General features: G+C 59.9%; 1 protein-coding gene across 9 annotated transcripts in view; it reads left to right on the forward strand.

The window, feature by feature from the left end:
• Positions 1-931: 931 nt before the first annotated feature.
• The window catches only part of ADGRB2 (adhesion G protein-coupled receptor B2), a 36,578-nt gene continuing 22,148 nt past the window's right edge, over positions 932-15,361 (forward strand). For 6 of the 9 annotated variants that reach the window (XM_047727880.1, XM_047727882.1, XM_047727883.1 and 3 more), the window contains exons 1-2: positions 935-1,176; positions 8,178-9,009. In XM_047727880.1, the coding sequence (XP_047583836.1) occupies positions 8,193-9,009 (817 nt within the window). In that variant the 5' untranslated portion in view covers positions 935-1,176; positions 8,178-8,192. Of the gene's footprint in view, positions 1,177-8,177; positions 9,010-15,361 lie in introns of all 9 variants that reach the window. The other 3 variants (XM_047727888.1, XM_047727881.1, XM_047727886.1) reach the window with 3 other exon arrangements.

Below are 15,361 nucleotides of genomic sequence, written 5' to 3' on the forward strand. Positions count from 1 at the left end.
ACACACTGCACACGTGTAGCATCCTCGTGCCTTGGGACATGCGACATTGCAGTTTACACTAGAGTTTCATGCACCAAGGGGACCACACTGCAGTGTCCATATGTGGCTCCTACATACAAGTGACCCAGAGCACTCAGCACATAGGTGGCACTTGTAAGCTTGTCCACATATAGCATCCCTACCCGCATGAACGGCCAACATACAAGACCTGAACACATGTTAACACACCGTGTACGTGTGTAGCAATTACATGCACAGAGCCAGACAACATTGCAGTGCACACACAGGCACCTGTGTGCACAAGCATATGCAAAGTTCAGCGCACGGGAGTGGCACCTGCATGCAAAGGGATATGCAATTTGCAAAGCACACGGGGGAGAGTGGGGCGAATGTTTCAGCCCCCCGGGGCTCCGGAGACTCTGGCTGCGCGAGCTGCCTCCGGCCTGGGGTATCGCCGGAGGGGCGTCGCGGATCGCCGCATCCTGCGGTCCAGGAGGCCGCGGGCGGGGCGGGGGCTTACCCGGGGCTTCTCCCGCGCCGGCGCCTGGGGCCCAGGGCGGGGAGGAGGAGGGTGCGCTTGGCTCGGCTGGCGCTGCTCCCCCTTTAACAGGAGGCGGCGCGCGTCGCCCCCGCCCCCCGCCCCTTCTCCCGCGGCTCCTCGCGCCCGGCCTGGCGCGCGCCCCCTCCCGGGCCCAGCCCGCGCAGGCGCCGCGTCCCGCCTCGGCCGTCACTCGGCCCGGCGCGCGCTGCGGGCAGCGGCCGGAGCGGCCGGAGGAACCGGGTTTGGCGGCGGCAGCGGCGGCGGCGCTCAGAGACCGAGGATGCGGCGCCGGCTTTTGGAGCCCGGGGCTGCGGCCGCCGCCCGCGAATAGGAGGCGGCGCGCGGCGCGGGCGGTGCTCGGGGCGGGGGAGAGGGGAGCGGGGGGGGGGGGGTGCGGCGCGGCGAGGAGGCGGTGGCAGGAGCCCGCGCCCGGCCCGGCGCCCGCCCGCCCCGCGCTGCTCCGCGGCGCCTTTTCTGCACCCGCCGCTCCGCGGAGCGGGAGCCTCGGCCCCTCCGCGCCGCTGCCTCGAGCTGCCCCGAGCCCGGCCAGGCCCCCGCCTTAGGGATGGCAAACTTGCGCCCCGTGGCTGCCTCCGCCAGCGCCGGCCCCCGCTCCTGCTGCTGACGGCGCCCAGGTGAGTGCTCGGTCCCAGACCTCGACCCGGCCCCGCACTGAGCCCTCCCGGCGCGGTCCCGAGTTTCCGCACCGGCCTGGACTCGGGGCGCTCCCCTGCCCCATCTCTGTTGAATCCTCCCCCTCCTGAACTGAGTTCTTTCTGCATCTACCCTCTCCCATCTCTTTGGGAACTTCCAAGCCTGGGGCCAAAGCCCCTTTCATCTCTGGTAAGTCCCTTTTCCACCCTCTTCCCCTTACCCATTTCTGCTAAAGCCCCCCCCCCCCCCCCCCCCCCCCCGCCAATCCTGACCCAGACCTTACCCCCATTGCTGTCTGGAGTCTCTTCCTATCTTAGCCTGGATCCTGGCAGTGCGCCCCCCACCTTGATTAGAGCCCCTTTCTCCAACCTTCAGCTCGACTGTGTATTCCCCCTTAATCGCCCCTCCTCGTCTGGATGCCGGACCCTGCTCCTCCCCTCCACTTCATCTCTGCCCAGAGTCCTTCCGATTCCCATCCATGTCTGCCCATAGTTACTGCCTTTCCCCGCGCCAGTACCCCGACCATGCTTCCCTTCTTATTTCTGTCCCGATGCCTCCTCCCCCATATCTGCCTGGAGTCTCTCTATCCCTCGCCAATCTCTGCTGCAGGTCTCCTCCCCCTCAGCCTGGACTTGGGGCCGTGTACCCTATGTCTGCTCCGAGCCCCCTCCTCCCCGGCGGGGATCTCGACTGGCCCTGCATCCCTGGCTCCCGTGTCCATCTTTGGTCGGAGTCTGTCCATCCCCCATCCTTCTCTTCCCACCCCTGGGGCATAGAGCCGGGCACCAAACGCACCCTCCCGCAGCCCCGAGGACTGGCATGATGGGGTGGGGGCGGGGGGGGTTGTAGGTTGTGAAGTTGGCGGCCACTCCCGCAGTCAGCTCGGTCCGAGGGAAGTCCTCTGCGCCGCGGCCGGTGCAGAGCGGGTGAAGGGTCTGGTGCCCGCGGGGGGAGGGGCTCCCGGGCCAGAGATACTGTCCGCCTGCCCGCCTCGCCAGCTGCCGGCCGGGCCCCTGGGCGTCCTCTGGCGCCCCCTGCCCGCAGTCCTGGACCCGCCGCCCCTTTTCCTTCCGCGGGTAGCCCCAGGTTTCCGCAGCCGGAGCAGCAGTGGTGGCTGCGGGACTGGCGCTGGAAGTCCCTGGGGAAGAAGAGGTTGGCGGGCGAGGCCGGGTGCCCCCTCGTGCTAGCCGTGTGGGAACAGTTCTGGTTGTCAGATCCTCTGCTCTGGGGATGGGGTGGGGTGAGGTGGGGTGGGGTGGGGTAGAAGGCTCATCCCAGCAGGAATTCAGGAGCCCTTTGAGCTAGCAGGGACAGACCAGGACTGGCCGCTAGATTTGAGATGGTCTGGATGGGCTCTTTTGGGCTTGGGCAGGTGTCCCCAGGGAGCCTCTGTCTACCCCATGGCAGTCCCCACTAGGTGGTGGGTGGGGGCAAGGTGGGCTTAGTCCTGTTTGGGCATGGCATAGGCGGTGGGGGAGTCCACCTGGCCCTAGGACAGAGCAGGCACCTGGGGACTGTCGCCCTGCTGCCATAGGGGTCAGTGGGGACTCTGGATGGATTATGCCTTGATGGTGGTGGTTTGAGGCTTGAGGGAGGGTCTTCCCTGGACTGAGATTGACAGATTCCCCCCCTCTTCTTCTCTGCCTTCTCTTCTCCCCTCTTCTATCCCCCTTCCCCCATCACTCTTGAGAAAGGGAGAGGTCTAGCCTGAGGGGTGTGTGTGTGTGTGTGTGTGTGTGTGTGTGTGGTAGGCATTTCTGTAACCCCAAGTGAAGTCTCAGCTGGTCTCTGCCCTCTTCTCTCCCTCCCAACACCCAGGTAATGGAGCTGAGTAAGTAGATAGTAAGTCAGCTTTTGGCCAGATGACCTGGGTTCAAAAAGCTTTGTGACCTGGGCAGGCTGTGTAGCATTTCTGAGCCTCAGGTGGCCCTCTATAAAATGGGTCAGTGATAAATGCCTCATAGAGTTGCTGGGAGAATGAAATTAGATTGTATAGAATGTCTGGCACCTAGTAATGCTCAACAATGATTGGTTTATTGGGCTGTCTTCAAGAGCAAGGTCAGACCCCTCTCCACACCATTCCTATTCCCAGAGGAAAAGTGCAGAACAGGTTCTAGTGACTTCACTCTAACCCCCATGATCATAAAGCCAGAAACCACCCAGCTCCCAGAGAGGGTCCAGGGAGCCTGTGACTGTCAGCCTCTCCCCTCCCTCACCCATCCTTCACCATCCCACTGGACTGCTCTGGGATCAGCTCTGGCCACAGGCTTATCAGTGAAAGCCAGGCCAAGGCTTCTGAGGTTCTGGTTCAAGTGTAGGGTCTGGGGAGGTAGGATAAATGCAAGGAAGAAACCCAAGACAAGGTCCCCAAAGGTAGGCTTGCCTGTTAGGGGGGCTCACGTGGGAAATCAGCCACAGAAGAGTACATGGTGCACAGAGGAACCTCTTACCTCTCCCCAGGGGGTCAGATGCCATCAGGAACTTTCCAGGACAGTTAATGCTCCAGGTCAGAGTTAGGGGGCGACCCGGCCTGAGGACCCCAACAGTTCGAAGAAACCTGGCTTTGCCGGGAGGAAGGGCGGGTGAGGGGGAGAGAGAACGCTCGAATCCGTGGCGTTTGGCTGCTGGAAGCCCTCTGGGCAGTGTGGCTGGGTCTGGGTCCCACCGGGGAGTTGCAGCCTCCCAGCCTCCAGTCTGCCGGGGCAGCCCTGACATTGGGGAACAAAAGCTTTCGGTTCCTGTAGCAACGGCGGCTCCAGCTGCTGCAAAGTTCCGGGGAGGCGGGCGGAGGGCGGCTGAGTCACCGCCCCCTCCCCCCCACCGCCGCCCTCACGGCCCCGCCCCCCTCCCCCCCCCGCCCAGAAGTGTTGTGCGGGAGGGCCCCTCCCCCAGCCTAAAGACCCCAGAGCTAGAGGAGGAGTGGCCCTCTTTGCGCTGTGGAGAAGGCGGCGCCGCACTCGGAGAGCCCCCTCCCCTCGGTCCTGCCCACCAGCTCCAGAAACTGGATGGGGGTGGGCGCCCTCCTGGGTATCAGAGCTCCGGGAGACCCCCCCAGGGTCTTAAGGACCCTGCCACCCGGCCGGTGCATGGGCAGGGGACCCGAAGGCCCCGAGTGGGGGGTCCCCGCCCTTGTTTCGGCCTGGGCTCGGCCCCGCAGCGAGTGCCTGGGAGGCGGAGGGTGAGTGACGCGCCGGCGAATTGGAGCTGCCAGGTGGATAAACGCGACCCAGGCGCGCACCGCCTCGCCCCCTCCCCCACCGCCACCCCTCCCCCGCCCGGGGCCCGGCCTCCCGGCGCTCCGCTGCCCAGCACCGCTGCTCACAGCCCGCAGGGGCGCAAGGGGGTCGATCCCGGGGATCCCAGAGTCCCAGCCCTTGCCCTGAGGTGCCCCCCGCCTCCAGTCTTGTCCCTGCCAGCTGCTGCGAAAGCCTCCGATTCCCTCTTCGGTACAGAAGGGGAAGCCCGAGGCCGGCGGCCTGTCGGGTTGGGGAGGAACAGGGTCTCAGTGTGCTTGGGCAGAGGGTGGGATTCTCAGTTCTGCTGGCGGGTGACAGGTATGTGGTGGAAGTAGCCCAAGGGGGTAGCCCAAGTCTCCCAAGGGAGACTGAGATTATGCCAACCGGCAGCTCACCCATCTCAGCCCACTGAAATCCTGAGTGAGGATTTCCTTTTGGTATTTGTAAAAATACAAATTTTTTGATTATCCTCTCCATTAACCTCCTGACCCAGGAAGTTCTTCCTCAGAGCTGAGCTCCATACCTGTCCTCTACATCTCTTGGGCACGTTTGTGATCGTGCTGGGCTTGGAGGTGGCAAAGTCATTTCCGTGTTTCAGCCCAAAGGGCCTTCCCAGAGATAGTGGTGGACCTCAGTAGGGAATCAGGGAGTTTGTGAGGTTCTCAGAAGGAGGGAAGAAGGGGAAGTGAGCGCGTGAGTCCTCAGCCTGGGCCAGGCTCCGTGCTAGGAACTCACCGGGAGGCTGAATGAGAAGGGTGGCCCAGTCCTGAGGGCAGGGATCATGGTCTCCATTCCACAGAGGGGGAAACTGAGGCTCAGGGAGGGTGATCATGGCCCATAACCACCCGGGCTGCCTGTGACGTAAGGATTCTTCTAGGCCCCCTCCCAGGAGAGGCTCTCTCTGACTTAGCTTGGAATTAGGCTTTTTGCCTTTTTTTTATGGATGGGGAATGATGTTAAAGTAAAGGGCCCCCAGAGGTCTTATGTCACCGCACAAACCACGAGGGTCATAGAGACCCCAGGTGAAATTTCACAGTTGGTGTGAACGGGGTGTCTGAAGGAGACTGAGCGGAGGAAAGGGCTTAGGCAGGGTTTCAAGGTGGCTCAGTTGTGCAGAAGCTGGGCTGCACCTCGGAGGGTCTAGACCTAGGTCTTCTTGATTGGTCAGGGCTGTGGAGGAGGGAGCGGCTGAGGCCCAGGAGGCAGGGTTGGGGGGCGGGGTCTGAGCCCCCCAGCTTCAGGAACTGCACACAAAGGAAGGAGCTGCAAGTCAGATCCTGCCTGACACTTAGCTGTCATGAGCTAAAGCCTCAAAGAGCCAGCTACCTGGATGTGTTCACACGAGCAGAGTACATTTGCCTCTCTGTGCAAGTGTTTAAGTGGTTGGCTCTTCACGCCTTGTACATGTGAGTGCCTGTACCGTAGTGCGCGTGTGAATTCACAGTGACTTCACTGATCTGTGTGTGTGTTTGTGTGCATGGGTATCTGTTCACGTGCAGAATGCCTGTGAATACCTGTCTTTTCATGAGTCTGTGCATATGTGCCTTGGTGCACACGGCAAAGCAATGTTCAGGCTTGTGCGTGTGTGTGTGTGTGTGTGTGTGTGTGTGTAGATTCCCCACCCTGCTCTAAGTGGGGGAGGCGAGGCCAGTTATAATGAGCCCCCCCCTCTGCTGAGCTGCAGCAATGGCCTGAATTTTGCAGCCTGCTTAAAAATAATTGGGGGCAGCGGGGGGATCGGATGTCACTCATCATCAGCTCCTAGCTTTGCTGGTGCCGCAGCGGGCCGGGCGGGCTGCATGGTTTGGGACAGGCACGATGTGGAGCAGGGATGGCAGGGCTCCTGCGTCCCTTTGTCAGTTCTGGCGGGAGCAGTGGAGATGCAGCCTGCTCTGACTTCTGCTGAATAACTCCACATGGGTCTCTGGAAGAGGGTGGGGTGGCTCCTCCCCAGTAAATGAGCCTGCCTGAGCTGGTCCCCCCCCCATCCCCTCTCTCCCCCATAGCTGGGGAGGGGCAGGTGCGGGATCTGGGGCAGTGAGGCGTCCCTTGGATGCTGCACAGGGATTGGAATTCTGGGGTGCTAATTCCTGCCCGCCCACCCCTGCCCTGCCAGCCTCTGTTGAGGCTCCCAAAAAGCCAAAAGGAAATCTGTGCCTGAGGAGCCTTCGGGTCTTGGGAACATCTGGCTACACCTGTGAATTATTCTGTTTGTGACTCAAGTTCCCAGAACTAATGGCTTGTCTTTCGGGCCTGAAGCCTGGGCAAGGAAGGGGATCGAGCAAGAGGTTGTTGGTGGACCAGAGGGAACCGCAGGCCAGGGGCTTCAGGTCCAGGCTTCTACTCCCAGCTGGATCTCTCTTGTGTGATCTTGAGCAGGTCGCCGCCCCTTTTGGAGCCTCACCTTTCTCCTCTAACGTGGAGCAACCAGGCTCTAGGGGCCCATCCAGTGCTGTGAGCTATGCTGCTGGCATGGAGGAGGGAGGCAGCGTGGATCACCTCGGGGGCAGGGCTGGAAGCAGGACTGAGCCAGTCTAGGTGCCAGGCTCTGTTTTCTGGACAGCTAGGGTGGAGGCTGGGTGGGCTGTGGGCAGTGGCTCTGGCCTGGCCTGGTGGGTGGGAGGGTACCTGCAGGTGCCCTGCCCACCAGCTTTTGTCCACTTGGGCCTGACCACCCTGCATATCTGTCAGGGTGTGGCCTGGGTCCTGGTTGCCTGCCCACACCAGGAGTACATTCACACCTGCTGGGCATTCAGCTCCGTGCAGCACTTAGCCGGGAGGGAGACATTGGTGAACTCTTGTCTCCACTCCTAGGCGATTGAAGACTCCTTGAGATGAATGAGCTAGCCTTGGGGAGACAGCAGGGGATAGAGGTGATGACCAGGGCTATGGACTCGCAGGCAAGGGCTGTAGGAGCTGCGAGCTGGGAGATGGCTTGGTGGTCTCACTGGGAGTAGCGGGCCCTGAGCAAGACCTGGGAAGATAACCCCATGGCAGGAAGGGAAGAAAGGGTAAGGGGAAGAGTGCACCCATTTTGCAGATGCCTCCCCCCATTGTTCCCACTAGGAAACCCACCCCATAGGTACTCATGACATTCATCCTTGCTACATCCCCTCCATGGGCGTGGCTCAGGTTGAGCGCAACCCCTGGCTCGCCAGTAACTCCTCCCCTTTCCCCACCCACTCAGTAAAGCAAGTGAGAATGGCATTGTTCCGGGAATAACCTTGAATTGCTCTGATTTATAAAAAAGCAAATTGTTGTCAAACATTGCTCCTTTGACAGTTGCCACTGGATTACGCGTGACACGCCTCACAGCTGATCATGATACGCTGCAGTGACACGCCTCACAGCTGATCACGATACGATGCGACTGAGAGCAAGGGTTCTGGAGAGTTCCGGCTGGGTGGCGGGGACGGGGCTAGACCCAAGAGTCAGGCCAGGTGCCCGTGGCTGGTGGGACTGACCCAGGAATCACAGGGTGACAGAGACAACAGAGACAATCACAGAGACAACTGATGTGTTTTCTTAAGGGCTGCCAGAGTCAGGCATTCTCCCACATGCTTTCATTTTACAGGTAAGGTGACCGAGGCTTCACGCAGTGGAGTCCTCCCATCTAAGACCACACAGGTGGACATGGGTGACTTCAGAGTCGTCACCACGAGGCCCCCTCCCGGCAGTGAGCCACAGGAGACTGAGAGCTCATGCTGGCCGTGCCTGGGACTGCTGACCACCATCTCTCTCCACAGGGCAAGGGACATAGGATGACCCCAGCCTGTCCCCTCTTACTATCTGTGATTCTGTCCCTGCGCCTGGCCGCCGCCTTCGACCCTGCCCCCAGCGCCTGCTCCGCCCTGGCCTCGGGCGTGCTCTACGGGGCCTTCTCACTGCAGGACCTCTTCCCCACCATCGCCTCGGGCTGCTCCTGGACCCTGGAGAACCCCGACCCCACCAAGTACTCCCTCTACCTGCGCTTCAACCGCCAGGAGCAGGTGTGCGCTCACTTCGCCCCCCGTCTGCTGCCCCTGGACCACTATCTGGTCAACTTCACCTGCCTGCGGCCTAGCCCCGAGGAGGCGGCGGGGGCCCGGGCCGAGGCTGAGGCTGAGGCAGAGGCGGGGCAGCCAGAGGAGGAAGAGGAGGCGGCAGCGGGGCTGGAGCTGTGCGGCGGCTCGGGCCCCTTCACCTTCCTGCACTTCGACAAGAACTTTGTACAGCTGTGCCTGTCGGCAGAGCCCTCGGAGGCCCCACGCCTGCTAGCACCCGCCGCCCTGGCCTTCCGCTTCGTCGAGGTCTTGCTCATCAACAACAACAACTCCAGCCAGTTCACCTGCGGCGTCCTCTGCCGCTGGAGCGAGGAGTGCGGCCGCGCGGCCGGCCGGGCCTGTGGCTTCGCCCAGCCCGGCTGCAGCTGCCCCGGGGAGGCGGGGGCCGCTCCCGCCACCACCACCACGCCTCCAGGCCCTCCTGCTGCCCACACTCTGTCCAATGCCCTGGTGCCTGGGGGCCCGGCCCCGCCTGCTGAGGCCGATTTACATTCAGGGAGCAGCAATGACCTGTTTACCACTGAGATGAGATATGGTGAGTCTGAGCAGGGCCCTGGTGGGGTGGGTACGTCAAGGCGGCCCAGGGGGCCCTCTGATGCCTGTCTGGACAGATCCCCCAGGCCATTTGTATGGTCCTTCACCCACGTCGCCTCTGTGTCCGGCCTTGTTCCGATGTTGGGGTCCCTGAAATGAATTTGGGTTAGACCTCACTCTCCAAGAGGTTGCAGTCTGGGCAGGGTGAATGGGAGACAGAGATCGGCCAGTGTGGTGTGGTGAACCTGGGGAGAGGATGCTCCACACTGGGCAATCAAGGAAGGCTTCCTGAAGGAAGTGATACAGGAGCAGAGATCTGAAGGACGAGTGGAAGCCAGCCAAGCCAAAGAAGCGGTGAGGGCATTCCAGGCAGAGGGAGCCGTGCGAACAAAGGCCCCAAGCTGGGAGTGAGCGTGGCAGGTTCTGGCACTGCAAGTTGACAAGTTTGCCTGGAGGCTGGAGAGTCAGCAGGGAGCAGGGACGTGTTCCTGTCCATACGGGTCAGTGATTTTTGGCAGTGGCCCCAGGGTCAGGGCAGAGGGAGGTGCAGAAGAATGTGCCTGGGTGAAGAGGCCCGGGCTTCGAGGCTGCCTTGGAGGGCTGGACTGGCTCAGCTCCCAGCATCCCCTATCTCCCCCTCTGGGCCCATGTCTTCTGGGACTGAGGCTGCCAGCTGCTCGAGCTTCCTGCTGACTGGGCAAAAGCTCTGCGAGCCCTCAAGTCCTGGCGGCTCTTGCTCCCACCACAGCTCCCTCAGCATAGCCACCTTCAGCCCACCCTCCTTCCTGCAACTTCAAGGCCCCCCAGCCCCTCGTCTGGATCCCAAGTCCCGAGACTGGCCAGGGGGCCTGGCAGGGAGTGGGTTGGGAGGAAGGCAGATCTGGGATCCGGTCCCCAGCTCCGGGCCTCAGTTTCCCCATTTGGGGTAACAGGTTCTGGCCTACCAGTATGAAGATGTCATGCAGGGCTGGAAGTCAGAAGAAGCATCTAGATCTGCCTGTGAGTATTTACAGGGAGGCAAAGGGTCTTGTGTGAGGGCCACTAGGAATGTTGGAGTATGACCTGTCCCCGCCCCTACTTTGGAGGCCAGAGCCCTGGAGTTGGGCACCGCCTTTGACCGTCCCCTTCAGCGGATCCCATCTTTTGGCATCAGTTTCTTCATCTGTAAAATGGGGAGATATCTCTCTATTAGAGGGGCTAGTTATCGTGACTGTGGCCTCTCCCAATGTGGTGGGGGGGGGCTCCTCAGCCTCCCCCAGACATCTGGCACCATGCCTATCCGCGGCAAGTGCCCAGTGGCCTTGCTCTGGCCTCTCCTCCTGGCCAGCTTGGTCTTTAACATTGGTCGATGAAGCCGTCCGAGTGACAGCCAGGCCGTGGGCAGGTTACGGGCCCTGGAGGCCGGCCTGGGATTTAGTGCCTGCAGGCAGAAATTGAATTTCACTTCTTTGTCGAACATCGGCGGAGAGTGCTAGGCATATATCAGGAGGTTTATGGTTCTTCCTGCCTGGCGGTCACTGCCTAGGACTCTGTGGGGGTCTCCCCCATCATGCTCAGCAGAGGGCAGGCTCTTTTGTCTGGATTTCCCTGTGGTCCATTGGCCCAGTGGTCCTCAGTGGACGGAGCAAGGCTCTCCCCTCATGGGCGAGCAGCATCTGGGCAGGCTGCCATGTGGAGCACGGAGCCAGGAGCAGCCAGCTGGGGTGGGGGAAGCCGGAAGTAGGAGTTGGTTGATAGTTGGGGTGTCTTTGGGGGTCAGAGAGGGCTGCTTATGGGAAGGCCACCATGGTTGCCATCATCATCACAGCCTCTGCAGGGGCCTCTGGGACTGGGGATGCGTGGAGATTGGATGCTCCCAGTCCCTGGGCACGAGGCCTGGTATCATCTCCGAGCAGGGAGCCTCAGGCTCCCAGCTGTTCCACGCCTGACCTCAGCTCATGCTCCTTGTCCTGCTTGGCCTGTTTTCAGGATGCTCCTTGGGTTGCCTGCAGGGAGGGCCCATGGGGGGAGTTGCCAGGGCTGAGGTGGCGTCTGTCTTCCTAAGTGGGCTGGCACAGGACACTGCTGCCTAGACTTCCTTCCTCTCCCCGGCAGGCAGGCAAGAGACTTTCCCCCTCTGCCACCTCCTCCCTTCTGCTCAATCTCTTCGGGGCAAGAGACAATGGACATATGGCTTAGTTCGTTCCATGAGGCAGGGGGCGTTGGAGGGCCAGGACATCATCAGGGCTCAGGGCACTTTGGCCTGGTGGCAGCACCACCCCTGCCCCGCCGGGCCAGCTGGACACAGGTACCAGCTCGGGGAGAACCGGCTCGCACGTGGAACTGCCAGATTGAGGACAAGATTGGTGGGGATGGTGGCGAGCAGGGAGAGTAAGACCCTTGGCCTTGGCCTGGCGAGCAGGGAGAGTAAGTCCCTCTGCCAGGGACTTCAGCAAGGGAGTGGTGCTCTCCTTCCCTGGGAGACCCTGAGTGGAGTGCATGGCAAGGCCAAGTAGAGTGGGGCTGGGGCGCTGCTGGAAGGGCCACGAGGCCGGGCTCTGGTGGGCAGTGCTGGAGCGGAGTGCCGGGGCCCGCCTCAGAGCTGAGTGCACTTGACAAGAGGGTACAGGCGCCTGTTAATTTCACGCAAACTGCCTTTGATAGATCTCTTGTTATTTTTGGTGAGTTGAGCCATAAATTTGTGCCATCTTGCTGCCGCAATCTGTTAAGTGGGGAGAGAGGAAGAAAGGGAAGGCAGGCAGGAAGGAGCTCAGCGGATGCCGGCCGAGGCCGGGGCAGGAATCGGGGGCGCGGTTTGGGGGTGGAAGAGAGAGCTGCCACCCCGCAGTTCCTGCTCGCAGACCCTCGTGACCTGATGAGGCACAGGCCAGTGGGGAGGGCTGTGTGGAGTGATACCCGGGAGAAGGGGTCTTTCGCTCTGGCAGCCCTCCCCCTCCTCTCTCACACACTCTGCCCTCCCCAGAGCCACTGTTCCATCCTTGGCTTGTTACCACTCACCCACCTCCCCATCATCCCGGCTCCATTCCTGTGGCAAAAGTTCACATCCGCACTCTGCCATTGCTGCAGGGTGACTTGGACAAGGGGCTGCCCCTGGGGGCCTCAGGACCTCTCATCCTCTGCGTATCACTTCCCTGATCCAACCCCCAGACTCCCTGTCGCATCCTAGACTCTTGAATCTGGCATTCTGGCCCCATCCCAGACCCCACTGCCCCCTGCTATTCAGCCTTCCTTCTGATTCTATCCTGCCCTTGACCGGGGCTCCTCACTGGCCCCCGAGTCCCTGGTTGCTGGACTCCCCACCTGTGCTTGGGCTGTTTCCTAGAATGCCCTTTGCCCTCGGTTATCCAGATCTAACTCATTCTTCCCAAAGCTGCTCAAGCCCTGTTTCCTCCAGGAAGCTACTTCTACCTGCCCAACCCAGTCCTCGATTGGTCTTTTCTCCTCCCAGCGCTCACGCCCTGCTGTTCTCTTTTGGCCAGGCTTGTCTGGTGGCAGGAAACGCAGCCTTCACTGCTTGTTTGGGGCTCAGACACTGGGGAGGCTGGGCCTCTCTCAGGGCAGGAGCGAGCGGGCAGGGAGACCTAGAGAAGGTCCTTCCAGTCCCGACCCTGACGCTGGAGCTCTGTGTGCTCCGTTACAGGATTGGGGGGGGACAGATTCCTGAGACATCTCAGCAGGGACCGAGTCCCAGCCCGTCCAACACGCACATCTTCATGTCTTTATCAGAGTGGAGTGTGTGCCAGGCCTCGGGGCGTCTCTTGAGTGGATGAGATCTGAGATGAGCCAGACATACCTGCCCTCTGATGGGGGAGAGCCACCACTAGGGGACAGCGATCACAGGCTGAAGTCGCCCAGCCCCCGGTTCAGTTCCCAACCCCACTACTGACTAGCTGTGTGACTATGGGCCAGTTTCTTCACCTTCTCTTTGCCACCTGTAAAATGGGGCTAGTAGAGCCTATTCACGGAGTAACCGTGAAGATGAAGCAAGAAACTGTGGGTCAGTGCTTAGTCCCGTGTCTCACACATGGTAAATCCCTAGTCAATCGCCACTTGGTGTCCTAATTTAGTTCAGTAGGTATGATGTACATGGACCAGAGGTCAAGGCATGGACCAGAGGTCAAGGGAGGAGGAAGAGTGAGGGATTCAACCACAAAGTGGGGGGAAGGCAGTCTAGAGAAGGTGATTCGGAGTTGGGTTTTGAGGACTGAATAGGAATCCACTAGCCCGTGAAATTTTTTTTTAATTGAATCACTTTTAAAGTCAAACGTATTAGGAAGAAATTTCACATCATAAACAGAAAGGGAGTATCACTTATTTGAAGGAGAAGATAATGGAAGAGACAACCGTAGTGAAAACAAAGTGACGGTAGTAAATTCTAACTAGCTGCTTGTCTTTCCTCTCGATTTGTCAAAAAGAGAAATGAGCACGTGCTGGGGACTTTTATCTTGTGTGCGTTTGGAAGGATTAAAAGTAAAGCAACCCTATAATTTATTATTTAACTGGGACATTTCTGAAGTTTTAAAGTAGGGGAAGGGGTCCTATTCCTGGCATCAGGGCAGGCACAAAATACACCACCCCAGGCAGATTGGTAGGAAGTCACCCTAATTAAAAGAGACCTGGAAGGTAGAACTGCCTCAGTCCACGATCCAGCATTGTTTAATGGAACGTTTGCGAGCCACCCCAAGTCATTTCCTACTGCATGCTTTGGGGCAGTTCTGCAGGAGGAAGCAGCCCATGCAAGAACGTGGAGGGGTGGGCATGTGGTTCTGGGGGCCTAGTAGACTGGCGCTACTGGGCAGTAGCCTTGGAGATGGGAGATGGGGGCCAGGCTCTGACTGCCATCCCCAGACCCTGGGACCCTGCCCCCACTGGCCGAGGGTGATAAGGCAGCAAGAAGTTGGGTGTCGGGGAGGCCAGGAGGATGGATGAGGCTGGATGAGTCAGATGTGGTCCCTGCTCTCCAGGAGCCGCTGGCCACGTGGGGGAGGTGGCAGTGCCCCAGCTTGCTCTGGTGAGAGGCTGGGCAGACAGGCCCGCAGCTCGGGGGAGGGAGTCATTGGCGGGGAGCTGGCATTGTGGCTGGGCATCTGCTCTCATGGGGATACCCAGTTGCATTGGACTGCAGAGGAAGAGCTTGGGGCTCTCAAAGCCATCTCCCAGTGCAAACTCCCTGCAGGGCTGGGAGGCACTGCTGGTGGTGGGAAGCCATGGAGGGACATGACAGAGCCCTGTTTCAAGGGGATCTGTTGATGCCTACTCAGGGCCCTGGGGCCAGCCTCAGGGAGGATGTAGAGAGCCCTGGGAGGGAGGACCGCTTTGTAAATCGCACTGCTCTCCCTGTGGAAGTGATGATTATCGTGGTTATTTTTAACACATTCATGACAAAGGAGGCTGAGGGGGCTGCACTATGTGGGGTTTGGGGGCAGGGTCTGCAGAGCATGAGGGGAGCAGGTGTCTGCAGTCCTGCTCATATGGCAGAGAGCCTGCACCCACCCTGCCTGCCAGCACCAGGGGGGAAACAAGAGCAGCTCCTGTATCACTGGGCTGGGGGAACACTCAGAGATATCTGGCCTGTGTTTCCCGAACGCCTGTCTTCTGTCTAGCGGCTCAGAGCTAGGTCCTCAATGCGAGAGGAGGGAGGGAGATTGAGACCCTCCTGTAGTGCTCACAAGAGGGACAAGTCCAGGATACTCACAGCTGCAGGGGGCACCAATCTAGGGTCTCAGCCACAGAGGGGACCAGGGTAGCCAAACTCCTGTGTAGTCAACCTAGGAAGGCTTCCTGGAGGAGGCAGCATTTAACATGTAGAAAATTTTGGCAGATTGAGGTGGAGGAGAGGCATCCCAAGGGGAGGAAACACCAATCGCAGAGAGGAAAGCATGTGGATGACAAGAAGGAGGTGGCACTCCCTTTCCACGTAGCTCTTATTGTAGTCAGGCAGTCCATCTCTCTCTCTCTCTCTCTCTCTTTTTAAGATTTTATTTATTTTTTGACAGAGATCACAAGAAGGCAGAGAGGCAGGCAGGGGGTGGGGGAAAGCAGGCTCCCTGCTGAGCAGAGAGCCCAATGCGGGGCTTGATCCCAGGACTCTGGGATCATGACCTGAGCCTAAGGCAGAGGCTTTAACCCACTGAGCCACCCAGGCAATCCATATTTCTTGTTTCTTTTAATTCTGAACTGTGATAGGATGTATCATTTCTATTTTCAGTTGAAGATGTTTAAGCTCAGAGAAGTGAGGCAACTTGCCCAAGGGCACACAGCAAGCCTCTGGGGTGAATTTGGGAATCAAATCTGCATCTGTCTGTCTGGCTCTTAAAGCTGTGTCCTTCACACTGGCCCACATGACCTTGCAG

This window comes from Lutra lutra, chromosome 4 (genome assembly GCF_902655055.1).
Source record: "Lutra lutra chromosome 4, mLutLut1.2, whole genome shotgun sequence".
Lineage (NCBI taxonomy): Eukaryota > Metazoa > Chordata > Mammalia > Carnivora > Mustelidae > Lutra > Lutra lutra.